The sequence below is a fragment of the Sinocyclocheilus grahami genome, unplaced genomic scaffold (genome assembly GCF_001515645.1).
Source record: "Sinocyclocheilus grahami isolate Dianchi unplaced genomic scaffold, SAMN03320097.WGS_v1.1 scaffold313.1, whole genome shotgun sequence".
NCBI lineage: Eukaryota > Metazoa > Chordata > Actinopteri > Cypriniformes > Cyprinidae > Sinocyclocheilus > Sinocyclocheilus grahami.
In genome coordinates this window covers 1,706,476-1,722,172 of record NW_015505492.1, presented here as the reverse complement: position 1 = coordinate 1,722,172, position 15,697 = coordinate 1,706,476, and the positions used below count along the sequence as shown (strand labels likewise).

The 15,697-nt window shown below is 38.5% G+C and overlaps 1 protein-coding gene across 2 annotated transcripts in view; it reads left to right on the top strand.

Moving 5' to 3' along the window:
- Window positions 1-15,697, top strand: part of adka (adenosine kinase a) — a 170,341-nt gene that overhangs the window by 86,995 nt on the left and 67,649 nt on the right. For both annotated transcript variants that reach the window (XM_016294210.1, XM_016294211.1), the window contains exon 6: window positions 3,471-3,579. In XM_016294210.1, the coding sequence (XP_016149696.1) occupies window positions 3,471-3,579 (109 nt within the window). The remainder of the gene's footprint in view (window positions 1-3,470; window positions 3,580-15,697) is intronic.

The window sequence follows — 15,697 nt, the reverse complement described above, 5'->3', positions numbered from 1 at the left end:
TATTTTATAATAAATATATATATATATATATATATATATATATATATATATATATATCTCAGACATGACTAAATTAATATCTTTCAGTTTAGTTTGTTGAGTCTTGTAAATGAGGTTAAGTCAGTAACCACACTGGCTGATTCATATTTTGATTCCCTAGAAAGAACTGGCTCAAAAGAGTCGATTTGTTAAAAAATCTGACTGTTCCGTGCTGTAAATTCACAACAGCACTGCTTAGTAGTAGTACAGGAAACCGTATTTTGGAGCTTGACAATTATGGTCGCTATAAACTGTTTTTATGTGCTTAGGAGTTCTTCAAAGATGTTTTGGGATTCATTGAAAAACATACTTTAATTATGACATAATTTTCATTTCTGGGAGGACTATTCCTTTAATGAAAAAAGCATGCATCTGCAGGGGCACCGGTGTCAGTGACATCAGCTGAATAATAGATGCTCCTCTGAGGCAGTTGTGATCGTTCAGGTGGTGATCTGCATTTGTTTTGCGTGTTGTCAGCCATGCTATTGCCTTTTAATCAGAGCTGCTAACAAAACTATTGTAAGTGTGTGTGTACGTGAGCAACCGCTCACAGGTGTGTCCTCTCTGAGCCAAGCTGTCAAATGAGAGGCATTGCAGATCATCCTGGTCACTTTTTTTGGATTTATGCATTTGGAGTGTTTATGAAAGCAAATACTAACAGATAGTGTTCTCCGGGTATTATAGACCACCTCGGAGTACACATACTTATAGTCATATTATATATGTTTAAAAGGTCCCATTTAACCAGTGAAGATATGAAATTCGAGAAGAAGATTTATGAGGGCTGGTCTCTTTGTTTAGACTGTCATAGAGTTAGTGTGAGCGGGCTATACATTAGAGACTGTCTGAAAGAGCAGCGGCTTGTAGAGCTGTCAGCCTTGGCCTCATGAGACTCTTCTCATTAGCACCTCACCTGTCAAAGCAGACCCTTTCATTACAGGAGACTCGCAGACCTGCAGCTCAAGGCCTGAAAGCGGTTTGATCAATATCTTCCTCGATACTTTCTCCCTCCAGCTACGCAGCGCACCTGTACTCCGCCGCCAGACGAGAAACGGTGTTAAAAGGCCACTGATTTCAGACCGGTTTGGGGGGGAGGGAGGGGTCACGGGTCTACAGCCTGCAGCGAGAGGTCTGCCCTTCCTCTCTGTACCGTAATGATAGCATGGAGGAGAGTCCGACACAATCTGCCTGGTCAGATCAGCGTGACTCTGCCACTCGAAATGCTTATTATGCCTTAATGGATTTGATTTTGATTAACATGGTGACATCAAGCCGGAGGGTATCAAATCAGCATCTTGCATGTTCCTCTGTGAAAATTACAATCAGATGCTTTTTTTTTTTTTTTTTTGCGTCAAGAAGGCTTGCTATTTTATTAGATGTGGATACACGTGGTAGAGATGAACAATATGTTGGTGCCACATTGGTTGTCGGCTGAGAATGCATTTTTTGCATGTGAGAATGATTTCTGAAGGATCATGTGACACTGAAGACTGGAGTAATGATGCTGAAAATTCAGCTTTGCATCACAGGAATAAATTATATTTTAAAGTATATTAAAATAGAAAACTGTTGTTCTGTTTTTCTGTACTTTTGATCAAATAAATGCAGCCTTGATGAGCATAAGAAACTTAAAAAAAAAAATCTTACTGATCCCAAATCTTACTGATCTGAGGAATGGCAGAGGATCCCTAAATCCAGGTGTGAAAAACTTGTTGGGTCTTTCCCAAAAAGACTCATGGCTGTATTAGTTCAAAAGGGTGCTTCTACTAAATACTGAGCAAAGGGTCTGAATACTTAGGACCATGTGATATTTCAGTTTTTCTTTTTTAATAAATCTGCAAAAATGTCAACAATTCTGTGTTTTTCTGTCAATATGGGGTGCTGTGTGTACATTGAGGAAAAAAAATTAACTTAAATGATTTTAGCAAATGGCTGCAATATAACAAAGAGTGAAAAATTTAAGGGGGTCTGAATACTTTCCGTACCCACTGTATATATATATATATATATATATGGAAAAAGTTAAAACTTAATCATTTTAATTTTATTATCGGCCATAACATGATTAAGTTTGACATAAAAGGATTATCAGCTTTTTACACTGGCCAGAATTTTAATATCCCAATTACATAGTAAACAGATTTCCTCAGAGAGATAGAAAGGATGTATGATGTGGACATATTGCAGGCTGAACTTGAAACCTGCATCACCCACATGAGTAATGTTGCTCTGTGTCTTGATCATGTGCACTATGCGCTACAACACAGCTCCAGCAGGCAAATCAAATTTGTAAGCCAGAAATCATATATATGCATATATAATAACATTTATATTCTCTTGAAGCCTTTTTAACAAGCATGCACCTGTTCATAAATTCTCTGTGTCTGCCTTTTCTATCAAACCTCTTCACTTTTCCTCCAAAAGCCATAACCGCAGGTCTATTGATTCTCATTTGTGGCCTGGCTGTGCATAGCAGTGTTTCTTCTCTAAGGCTAATGCTGCTTCATTGTAGCGGCTGGCCTGTTGGGACCGCATCCTCTCAGTAACAAGTGAATAATGAGAGTGGTTGTTTTTCAAAGTGGAATTAGTTGTTTTTGTTGATACGAGGACCACCGGGAGGTTAATGGAGAAACAGCAGTCCCGGTGGACGTTTGCAGTTCTCCTGCATTATTGATTTGTTTGTTCATTTATTTATTTATGGGAAAGGTCTTGTAAGGCATTTGTACTTAAATAAAAAGAAGAGAAATAAAGAAAAAAGTGTGTTGATATTTAATTCTGGCAGAGCTGACACTAAGCAGCTGTTTAGAAAACCATAGTCCATATGTTAGCCGTATTCCGCCTACAGCAATTTACAAAGGTACAGCAGCAGCACGTTTCACTCCATGAAGGAGCTACATAATTTACACAATCACCCTGAAGATAAAGTCGGTTTCTCAACCGCATTATGTGGTTTGTTTCATATAAAGCCATTTAAGAGAAGGAAATGGGCACTGTTGTTATGAGAAATAGACAGTGCCTTTGGGTCGTATAATGATGATAATTTAAAGATAAAATTTTTCTCCAAAACCTTCTGGAGAGAAATGCATTTGTGTAACATTTTATTTTATCTATTCAACTACTTTCTTTTCTTTCTTTTTTTTTAATCTTGCTGGACCATTTGTCTTGCTGGATTTTTTTTAGATGCCCAACAACATTTAACTGAACCCATGCTATTTATTTATTTATTTCACACTACTACTTAAATTATTCAATATTTGTATTTTTTTTTTTATTTAAATGTTTCTAATTTATTGCAATTCTGAAATTATATTTCCATAATGTAACACCATTATGTAATATTCAGTCACTTATTTTGCTGGAAAATATAATAATGTTGACCCTAGTTTATACTCTGACAGTGACTGTAGTTTTGTGTTTTTGTTGTCTGTTAGGTCTCTTGTTGCGAATCTTGCAGCCGCTAATTGCTACAAGAAGGAGAAACACCTCGATCTGGAGGAGAACTGGAAACTTGTTGAGAAAGCCCAAGTTTACTACATCGCTGTAAGTAGAAATGCCTCTCTTGACACTTTTGCCTTTTTTGCAGTTTGTCACCACATGATGCGGAGTGTTAAAATTGAGTTTTTCAAGTTGTTGGCAGTTTGCTTATTCTTCTCTGAGCCAAACTCAGAAAAATCAGATTGCAGAGGGTGCAGCTTTTTCCTCTTGGTGTAAGATGAGAGGTTTTGTTTGGATGTGTGTTTGCGATTGTGATCTAATGGTAGAAACACTGTCATCTAGAGTATGTAACTTCTGTTCCAAACCCTACACTGCCACGATGCATGAAATCCCGAAGGGCCATAACTGGTACTGGAAGGTGGGGGATGGAGTTTGAAGCGCAGTGGCTGCTCTTTGACCTGTGAGAGTCGAGAGCTTTGATCGACAGGTCACAAGGGGTTGGGATGACTCACTCTGAAGGTCACCAACCGACCCGACGCGTTCATTTACCTTAAACCCTTAAAAAAATAAGTTTGTCTAAGCACTCGTCCGCTCCGCTAGTCAGCTGTGCTGGTTAATTCTGAGTGCACACCACAAGAAGAGATAGATGCAAGAAGCCGCTGCTCGTAATTACCGGTAATCAAGGTTGGTGTGAAACGAGCGACCCCATTACACTCTGACCTTATTGTTAATGAGCCATTGCAAATGTGATTGGGATGGCTCTCCATGTGGGTCTGTACCTGCTGTAAGCTCCATTCATTGAGGGAAAGTCTGGCATCCGCACCGGCTCGGACATCATTTGTTGAATACCTGTATTGTAGGACTGTGATTAACCACGAAGCAGGAGTCAGTCTTTGAAGCTCAATTTGGCAGCCATTGTAACGTGACACTCTAATCAAATCATTTTTGTCCCTGATTAAACGTTTTTCATCACGCTGCCGTTTGGTGAATGGGAAGCTCGAGGCTATGCATGAATATTGAGGAGCCGTTGTGTTTTGACGGCCTTTGTGTTTTCAAACTTGGCTGAATAAGCCGATGTTCATGGGAAAGTGCCCTGATGGCTCTGCCGCTTCATCGGCTTCTTGTCGCCGTCACTTCTTTTCAGCACGCTTGTTGCATAAGCGTGCAGACGCACAAGGCGCTCCGCCGAACATCGAGATCCACATCAAGCTGTGCCCTTGGATGAATGGCTGTCCTCGATGGCAGAGAGAGAAAGCAAGCAAGCATATTCCAGGGTTTATTGAAAGTCTTGTCCCCGTTTTGTCAGCCCAGGCTTTTCGGTAGTGCTTGTTTGACAGCGATCCTTAGGGAGAGGTGATAGTTTCTGTTGTGGATGCCCTGCTCGGTTTGTCCGAGGATCAAATTTCAGCTGAGATTGGTGTGCTGAGCGTCCCAGCGGGCTGGCTTGTTTTTCCTCCACAGGTCCAAACCGAGCTGTGAACGCCGCTTCTCCAGGTGCACTGCAGGTCTCCGCTCCACAGACATGTTTAATGCATTTGGGCGAGCTGCACAGCCACTCCAGCCCTGCATTTTTCTTGTTCTCGCCCAGAGGCGGGCCGGGGATGGTCGTGGAGTGTGAGAATTGATTATCCTGCCAGAGAAAGTTCATTACTGGAGTAGATCTTCTCCTACTTTAATGGTGGAGCGAACGTTCCTGAATTCTGCCCCTGGTCTAAGAGCGGTGTGCAGGTAGAGATGGACACGGTCCCTAAGGGAGCCGACTTGACCGCGACAGGAGGACCGACCGAGGTCTCGGCGGTTAAAGTCTCTATGGACTTCCTTTTTGTTCTACACGCACTTGTTTCTGAAGGGACTCCGGTGCTTGTTTTGGCTGGGCGTCAGATCTTGATTGTTTGAACTGAGAAACTGAAAACAAGCCAGTTGATCAAATAAACTGAGCACTCTTGTTCGTAGTCTTGCTGGTTATCTAGGAGTCTCTATTCAACTGACGCAGGATTATGTAAGCGATTTCCTCTTCCATATAACCATCACAGGCTGTGGCACCAGCCAGTCTGTCCTTGTTATGCATCAAACCACAAATGTCTCTCTCTCTCTTTGTCTGTCTCGCTCTTTCTCTACTGACCTTAAGTTTTTTTTTTGAGTATCTCTTTCTTTACTTGCACAAGGAGGCATATGTTTTACCTTGTTATCTAATTAATAGATTCTACACTAATTCATTAGGGCAGGGTAAAAATATTGATTTTCTGATTAATCGTCATTTAAACAATTAATTTGATTTAACCATTAAATGTAGATATTGAGTCATAAAATCCTAACATTGATCTTTTACTCTATGTACAGCATGACCAGTGTAGTTTGATTCAAAAACAAAAGACTCTTATGACTCTCTTATAAATGATTCTTTAGTGAATCAAAATCATGCTAGATCCATTTGAGTTGTTACTAATGTCATTAAGTTGAATTTCAGCAATAGAATCTGTCTGTCTGTTGTTCTGTTTTCTTTCTACCATCTATCTATCATTGTATCATCTATCTATCATCAAATATTAAAATATTCAATTACTGAACGTAGTTATAATGATGTTAATTGAGTAACTTGATGTTAATGTAGCTCTAATGGAATCAAATGGATAATTGGTGAATCAGAATGGAAACAGGAAATGTATATTGATAACCGGCACTGTAATTCATCCACATTTTGGGTCTTCAGCATAAAAGCGATGAATTAAATCCCAGTTCATTTAAAATGCAAATATGTTGGCTGGGTTTGTAGCGAGTTAGGCCGGATTTATCATTGGTGGCTGTGCAAATATGTAATTGCCATGTAATTGGCAAGCGTGTGAGCCCATCTGTGATATCACAATACAGTGGTGGTCAATCCTCAGCTCACCCCCTTAGAGAGCTCTTACACTGCACTGCTTCAGATCTGGTCCGATTCTCTCATAGCTCCCTTGACATTATGGGATAGCACATTGTGACGGCACCCCGGTCCACTGCCAGAATTCTTATCTGCTATTTACGGAGTCATAGCCTTAGAATTGTACCATATCATGGCATCAATCAGGACTGCTCCATTTTCCACCTAAGCACCTCTCGGTAACCAGCTAGATTTACTCGTTTAATGGTAAACAAGGACATATTGTGAATCGTAAGTGCAAAGGTCTGCTCGATAGTCCTCGGCCGTGCATTTTGCTCAGATTGTTTTTTAAAGAGGGCTGAGTGGAGACCATCCAGCGCCATTTCCACTTAATGCACTGTGGCATGCTTCAGTGCAGTGATAAGGGAGGCCTCCTTGAGCGGTAATCTCCATTGACCTTGTGTTCAGAGTGGAAGACATCCCTGTGTGAACATGAAACCATGCAACTCGCTCACTTTAACCTCAGGGATTGATTTTAATTTACCCTGATGCTGTTCTATTGAGAGGATAGATTTGCATTTCCTGAAGGAAATACCAGTGCTGGCAAGGCATAAGAATAATAGTGGCACAGGTTTAGGCGAAGTCTTAGGCTGTGGTTCTGCATAACTGAAATGCTAAATTATTGGCGGGTTCTTGTTTTATTGACATTCAGGGCACAACTTTTTATTAGTCAGCTGCTACTTAATCAACATCACTGCAACGTAAAGGCAATTAAAAGTAATTATAAATATCTGCAAGGAGAGCACAACTAATCACGTAATGATTCCGAATACAAATATGTGTGTGTATATATTACACGTTACATAATATATAGTAATATAATATATAATAAAGACAACAACACCATATATACATATACACACACACAGAGATATTTATAATGGTGATGTTTTTATTATTATTATGTATATTACTATACATTATGTGATATATTTTTAAACTTACAAATTATATCATTGTTATTTTTAATAAAGTAATTGAAAATTATATATATGTATTTATATACTTTACATTGATATATTAGTACATATTTTATAGACACTATAAATATTATATTACTATTAGTTTTTATTAAAAATCATAATTTATCTTAAAGGGGTCATATGATGCGATTTTCAAGTTTTCCTTTCTCTTTGGAGTGTTACAAGCTGATTTGCAACAACCTGAAGTTGCAAAGACTAAAGTCTCAAAACCAAAGAGATATTCTTTATCAAAGTTAAAACTCTGCCACGCCCCCCTAAAACGGCTCGTTCTAACACGCCCCCACATATCTACCTCACTGTGGAAATATTAGCATAATGCGGCACGCAAAGAAAGAAGGCGTGGTTTCAGTAACCGCAGTTAGTGTTGAAGCAGCCCATGTCAGGGAGACGCTGTGTGTTTCTAGGCGAAAGCAAAAGCACTTTATTTGCCCTTGATAGATGCATTAGATTACAACAAAACAGCAAGGCATTTTATGGACGACCGTTTCGTCAACCTAGGAGAGGAGGTAATTTTGACTTTGCTATGACAATCTGGCGCTTCTAAATCAGCTACTTTGTTTTGTTATTAGTTTAAGTATTTGCTATTGACTGTTCAAATGCACAGTTTTGCGCATCGTGTGTGTGTGTGTGTGTGTGTGTATGTGTGTGAGAGCGAGAGAGAGAGAGAGAGAGAGAGAGAGAGAGAGCATCACATCACATCACATCACATCACATCACATCACATCACATCACATCACATCACATCACATCACATCACATCACATCACATCACATCACATCACATCACATCACATCACATCACATCACATCACATCACATCACATCACATCACATCACATCACATCACATCACATCACATCACATCACATCACATCACATCACATCACATCACATCACATCACATCACATCACATCACATCACATCACATCACATCACATCACATCACATCACATCACATCACATCACATCACATCACATCGGAGTCAGCTGTCTTAACCGTGGTTTGTGTACTGCAAACACATACCAGCTTCATCACTGTGTCTGTCACGCAACTCTGTTCCCCTTTCGGGCTCTGTCTTTACATTTATTTTGAAAGCTGAAGCTCGTTATTATGGTAAGGGGCGTTACATTTCCGACGAGTGCTTGCGGTGTTCGGCCAATCACAATGCACTGGATCAGCTGGCCAATCAGAGCAGACTGCACTTATTTTGATAAGTACGTTTAAATAAGTACGTTTTAAAATTAAAACAATAATATGTAGTAATGAAAATTTTTTTAAAAACTCACCAACAGTGTGAAAGCTGAAGTTATCTATAAAAATGCAGTTTGGATTCACGCTGTAATGTCGTTCAGGCCACATTAATTGCAAAAGTTATACTTTTACACTAAATATAACAAAACCCAAGCAGAGTGTTTGGGGAATATCAATACTGTGCCGTCTTGCAAGCGCTGTAAATATTAACAGCAATACTCTTGATTGTTGTTCCCCTCCCTCTTTCCTCAGTTTCATTCATCTGCAAATCAGATTAGTGTGAGGGAGTTTGTGTGGTAAAGCACTGATTAATGATTCCTGCTGCTGACTCCCAGCGTGCCCGCTACCGAAGGGTGCAATTGGACAAGAGGAGAGTTAATAGAGGCTCAGGCCGGGCCAGGCAGCACACCGCTCTGCCACCGTGGCACGGCAGAGGACAGCACACAGGCAGAACAGCCATTTTTCACTAGAGAAGAGAAGGAGAGGAGGGGAGGGAAGGGAAGAGGAAGGAGGGAGGGAGGGAGAGAGAGAGGGGTGTTGAACTTGTGCCAAATGTTTGGTGGCAGGCTGTTGCTAGGAAATCAGAATCCTGAGGCAGAGTGTTCTTCAGTGAGCAGTAATGAGAGACAGGAACAGAGCTGCAAAAAACACACACCAAAAATGGAGATGGATTTCAGAGACTGTGCACATTCACAGGACTAGTTGTGCCATGGATTGTAGCGTTACGTTTTTGTCGTGATTTCTGTAAGAAATCAAATTATGGTCAAAATGTCCATTAAAGGGGTTGTCCACACACACAATTTTTATTCTGTCGTCATTTATTCACCTTTATGTTGAAGAGAGATATTTAGCTCAATGTCTAAACTGCTCTTTTTTCCCCATACACTTTCATTGTATGATATAAAGAGCAGTATGCACATTCTGCTAAATATCTTCTTTTGTTTTCCATGCACAAATAAGTCACACAGATCTGAGACAGCATATCTAGGTGAGTAAATGTTCACAGGTGTTTACATTTCAGGCATACTGTTTTTTTAAATCATCCTTTTCATCATAAACATCAGAAGAAAGTGTTGTGTATTATACCCAGACATTAACCTCCGCATGCGAGTCGTCTCTGCTCTGTTACATTTTAAAATTAATATATTAATAAAAATAAAATGTAAGCATTTCATATGGAGCCTTGAAATATTTTATATTATTTTATATGTAAGTTTTTTAGATAAAAAAAACAGAATTCATTTTGAGTCGTTTTCTCTCTTTTTTTTGAAAATTGTTTATTTATTCATATTTACATTGATAACTGCCAGTGTTGTTATTTTTAACTAAATAATTTAAAGGGCATTTTCATTAATTGAAATTAAATAAAGCTGAAATTAAATAAATAATGTAAGTATTACATGAAAAAACTGAGTATACGATAGTGAGTTTTTTAAAATTTATTTATTTATTTTTATTATTATGGGCCTACTGTACCTCCAAACCATCCTACTTGTCATAAACAAAGCACAAATGTATTGTGTATTACACCTGAGTATTAACCTCAACGTGTCAGTCTTCTCTGCTCTGAGTGAACACAGAGTCTCTGAAGGCACTGACATACAACTGTTCTCTTAAAGAGACAGGAGCGTTTAAATGTGTGCACACAGTCACGTTATGGGGGAGGGAGAAAATAGAAACAGTGGGTGTGGTGAAGTGTGAGAGAGATGAAGATAATTAAAAGCGGGGCCCGGCGGGCCTCTGAGGCCCCAGCTGCAGATGGTTCTAGAGCAGCCCAGGGACATAAAAGAGGAGCTCTTGACACTTGCAGGCGTTTGCCAGTTCCACTGAGTGGATGCTTCATCCAGGGAGGATGTGGCTCTGCCGCGGAGGTAGCTGTGAAAGGAAGTGTCACCTGTGAAAAAAATAAAAACTCTCATTCTCTCTCTCTCTCTCTCTCTGTATGTTTTTTCTCTAACACTATCTATAGCTCACTTTTCACATTGTGCATTTGCCTAGCGTGAGCTTTCAGTCCTGTAAGTGCTATGGTGCACACAAAGCAGGTTGAGCTACGTCTAAAATACTGTCAGCAGAGCAGGAGAGAGAGGCCATTAACTGATACACCAAGCAGTATGGCAGCCTACACCCTGAAGTGGCATTATTCTCTTTCTCTTTTTCTCCATCACCCTCTCCCTGTGCTTTTTTTTTCCTCGTCCTTTTTTCACCAATCAGACATCAGAGTTCCCTGGCAACAAAATTGGGCACTGGGTTGGGGGTTGGTTGTATTTCATACTCATAATGACACCTCGTTCACAAGGGCTCTGCCGATGATTTCAGCGAGGTGACTCTCAATGCCATCCCTCCCACGTAGGTATCGCTGCTTTCGCTCTCTCACACACACACACACACACACGCACGCACTCAGGCAGCCCTCCTGCTGACCTTGAGCTGAATCTGGCGTCAGCTGCCCGCCAAACTGTGTCCCCCACCCCACCCCACTCCACTCCACCCAGAAAGATCACACAATGCAAATCCAGCTAGTGAGGGAAAAAAAATGACTGGCAGCCGCCCCATCACTGCAGGCTGGTCACTATGCTGGATTGCTCCGATGAAATTTAATTAGTGCTGCTTACTAGGGTTGTCACAATACCAGTATTTTAGTAGTCGATACTAGTAGCAGTGAAATTTCGCTGTTCTCTTTGTTACCACAACAAGAAATTAATGTGCATAACCAAGCTTTATTGAATTTAAATATTATTAAAATTTTAACAAATAAAACTGAAAGTACTATTACATTACATTATATTCATTCTCCAAGCTGCTTGTCCGGTGTAGGCTCACAGAGATGCTGAAGAATAAACATATGCATAAACATTCTTAATTTATTAAAGATAAATATTGATATAAAAAAATTTTAAGTTATATGTAGCCTTATAAGTATTCTATTATTAGCTTATTTTTATAGTTATTTAAAAATATATATTATTATAATTTAATTTTTTCAAGTAATTATTCAAGTAAACAATCAATATTAATAAAAACAAAAAAACCATTGCGGGTAAATTTTCATTACATTTTCTCACTTGTTGGAAAATGTATTTATGCTTCAAATAAATAAATGAATAGATAGACATATTTCTTTGCTTACATTTAATTATTGTTAATTATTCAAGTAAACAAACAATAAAAAAACATTGCAGGTAACTTATTAATTTTCATTGTTTTCAAAAATAAATAAACATAAAAAATAATCTAATATAATATGTAAACAAAGTTAGTCTGTCTTAAGTGAATATAAACAGGCAGGACATCGGATCCAATCAAAATATTAGTGCATTTTGACTAGAAAAATGCTCACGTTTTCTTAGTGTAAAATAATGTTTTGTCATTTCCCAGGCTACATTCACTCTTTGTAAACCTTGTAAAGGAGATTTGTGAATGCACTTCATGTTGATTTGAATTAGTGTTTGATTGGAGGTGGTTGCCAGCCACGCCTCTGTCTCCATGTTGCTGGCCGTGGAGATCTGCCATACTGTATGCGTGAGTCATGCTGTCAGTCAAATGGCTTATTTAGTTTCTCTGTGGTCTGTGAATTTCATGCCTGTGGGGCGTGTGATACGTTTCTGATATCCTAACAAGTCAAATCAAGCCACCTTTTTTTATATAGCACTTAATACAATACAGACGGCTTCAAAGCAGCTTCACAGTAATAAACAGCAAAATAACCGAATCAGTGATGCAAACTTCATCAAATATGAGACGACAACAGAGGAAGCATTTTGTGGCCCAGACTGCTGTATCAAGGGAGAGACCAAATTAGTCATAAACCCTTGCTAAATGAATCTATCAATTTCACCTAGTAATAATGTTGCACTTATAATCTGTTTACCGTTTTATTATTTTTCGCTAATAGCAGTCAGTAATGGTGAGGTCCTACATGATGATAAGAGCCTAATTGTACAATTATACGCACGTTGCATCTTAACCATTAGCCTCGCTCCCCCCTTTTACCAATTCATTTATGAATGCATAGCGCAAACATAACAGCAGCCAGTTAGGTATTATTTGCCATTTGTCTAATTTGCTGTGAATCAGGAAGGCATGTGCTGGTTGGGTATAGGAGGCTGTTTACCCGGCGGAGACATGTTTGCAGTATAATTGAAGCATCATTAGCTGACGTGAGCACACATGGGATTGTGTGTTATAACGTGACGTTATGGTATCTCCTTTGACGACTTGTGATTGGATTTCAGTCACATTTCTTCACTGAATACATCTGTGTCAGTGTGTCTCTGTGCACTACCGTTTAAAAAAATGTTTAATTCTTTAGAAATTAATACTTTTATTCAGCATGGATGCAATAAATCAATTTCAAGTGACTGTGAAGACATTTATATTATTACAAAAGATTTCTGTTTCTTGACCAAATCAGCATTTTAAAATGATTTCTGAAGGATCATGTAACACTGAAGACTGAAGTAGCATTGCCATCACTTTAAAATATATATGCTATCATTTTAAAATATATATTATAATATACACTGTCGTTCAAAAGTTTGGGATCAGTAAGATTTTTTGTTTTTTAATGGAGTCTCTTCTGCTCATCAAGGCTGTATTTATTTGATCAAAAATACAGAAATATTATTGCAATTTCTAATATTGGCTTTCTATTTTGATATATTTTCAAAATAATTTATTTCTGTGACGCGGTGTTGAATTTTCATCAGACATTACTTCAGTCTTCAGTGTCACATAAACACTGTCCTTTTAACTTTTTATTCGTCAAAGAATCCTGAAAAAAGTATCACAGGTCCCAAAAATATTAAGCAGCACACCTGTTTCCAACATTGTTTATAAATCAATATATTAGAATGATTTCTGAATCATGTGACACTGAAGACGATGCTGAAAATTCAGCTTTGCTTCACAGGAATAAATTATTTTAATAAGCTCTGGGCTTTTTTGGAATTTTCGCCTAAATTTTTCATACTCAAATTCAAATGTTTGCCCTACACACATACAATGGAGGAAATTTTAAAAAATAATTTCATTGTAAATAAAACCCTTTGAACTGCAAAATATGAGTGGAATTCTTTATAAATAACATTATATACTTTTCAACTATTACTATAAACACAAAAAAAACATAGGCGCTTTTTGAGTTTTAATTCAATATATTTTTTTGAAATTCTGTAATTCAGGTTCTATTAGGCTCAACTCTCTGCAATTTACTTTGTTTGATGCCACTATATGCCAAAAAGTACCAGAAAAAAGAATCTTTCTTCCGTGCGGAGAAAAGCCTTCAATTCTCGCGTTATGAACTACATTCTCCACAGAGCACTGGCTGAGCGACCGGATGGCGACCCCCACTTTCTCTGCCAACTGTGGTGACGCCGCGGTGTCAGAGTTCACAGAGTCTGTAATGGCCGATCTGAGTGACGTGTAATCTGACCAATTGGAGCCCAGAACTGGCCGCAGATCTTTATAACATCAGAAGGACTGAATGCGCGCTGGCATGAGATGGAGAGCCTGTGAGCCGCTGACGCGCTGGATTCCGTTACCTGGGCAGAACGCGAATATCTCACCGATGGAAGCACGCAGAAACCTGAAAATGGTCTTGTTTGAAAGAAGAGATCCTAATCTAAAAGGTAGTATAGAGTTTATAGATATGTGTGGCTGTTTGCGGCTAACTGAAGCAGTGCTACGAGTAGAAATGTTACACAATAAAAAGTTCCGTTTTTTTTGTTTTTTTTCATCGCAATTCAATTGAAGATAATTCGATCTATGATTGTCACACAATAAAATAATCTACATCGTGAAATTCCTGAGAATGAGAGCTTTCTTGTGATATATGACTTGACTTTATTGTAAAAAATATATCAAATACACATTCTTCGTAAAAAAAGTTTGCAATGGCTAGGCGGAAAATACATTTCTAAGCTTAATTTTACTGCTTTATGAATATAAAAACCAAAAGAAATGGTATTCTTTGTAAAGAAGACACTCCAAGCTTTCAAATGAACCCATATATGGGCTGATACCATATAAGGAAGGCTATGCAAATGAAGCATACACAGTTTTAACGTGACTTTGGCCCCGTATCCGGGTCCGCATAGCTTAACTGGTTAAATTGCAATAATATTTCACAAAATTACGTTTTTTTTCCCCAGTATTTTTGATTAAATAAATGCAGCCTTGATGGCCATAAGAAACTTCTTTAAAAAAACATTAAAATCTCAAACTTATTATTATAAACTTATAATAATATATTAATATTATTAATAATCAATAATGTTTTATTTTATATATTCAAATATATATTCATGTATTAGATATATTCAAATAGTAAACAATGAAGTCAATTAAAATTGATAATATTTCCCATGTTACTGTGATATTTTACTGTATTTTTTATCAAATAAATGCAGCCTTATTTCAAAACATTAAAACAAAGTTTTACTGACCAAATGCCCACATGTGATTTGAGTTATCAGATCACAAAACATTTTGTGACTTTCTTTTCTTTCATTGTCCTCCAAATTTAATTTTTTTTTTTACTTTTAAATGAGCACCGTAATTGACCCTTTTATGAATATTTTTTACAGGTGAGGCCGGCAGGTTTCAGTACATTTGCGAGGACATTTTCAGAAAAGTGAGTGCTCTCCAAAAGTTCCAGTAAATGCACATACTCAGAGGAACGGCACTCGAGCACAGTCGATGCCTCTAAAGTGTACACACGCTCATTGCCGTAAACCTCCTTCAAACACAATCCTTTCCTGTCGCTGAATAGGACTCGAAACGATCAAAGCCTCGTGGAGTCGCGTGTTAGATGAACGTTTGATCCTACGGAGTGCTCTCCACGGCCAATGGAAACCCCTATTCCTGCCTGTCCCCGGGGAGGAAGCGACCGGCTGAGAGGTCAGGCTAATATTTAGAGATGATAAGTGGATACCGCTGGAGGTCTCCAGGCCTCTTGTTAAGGGTTAGTTAACCGGCTCTGAGAAACCCCTCCTTCACGCCACCTCAAGACACGGGATAGCTGCTCTACCAGACACTCCAGCTGAAACATTCATGTGCCGCGGCCGTGAAAT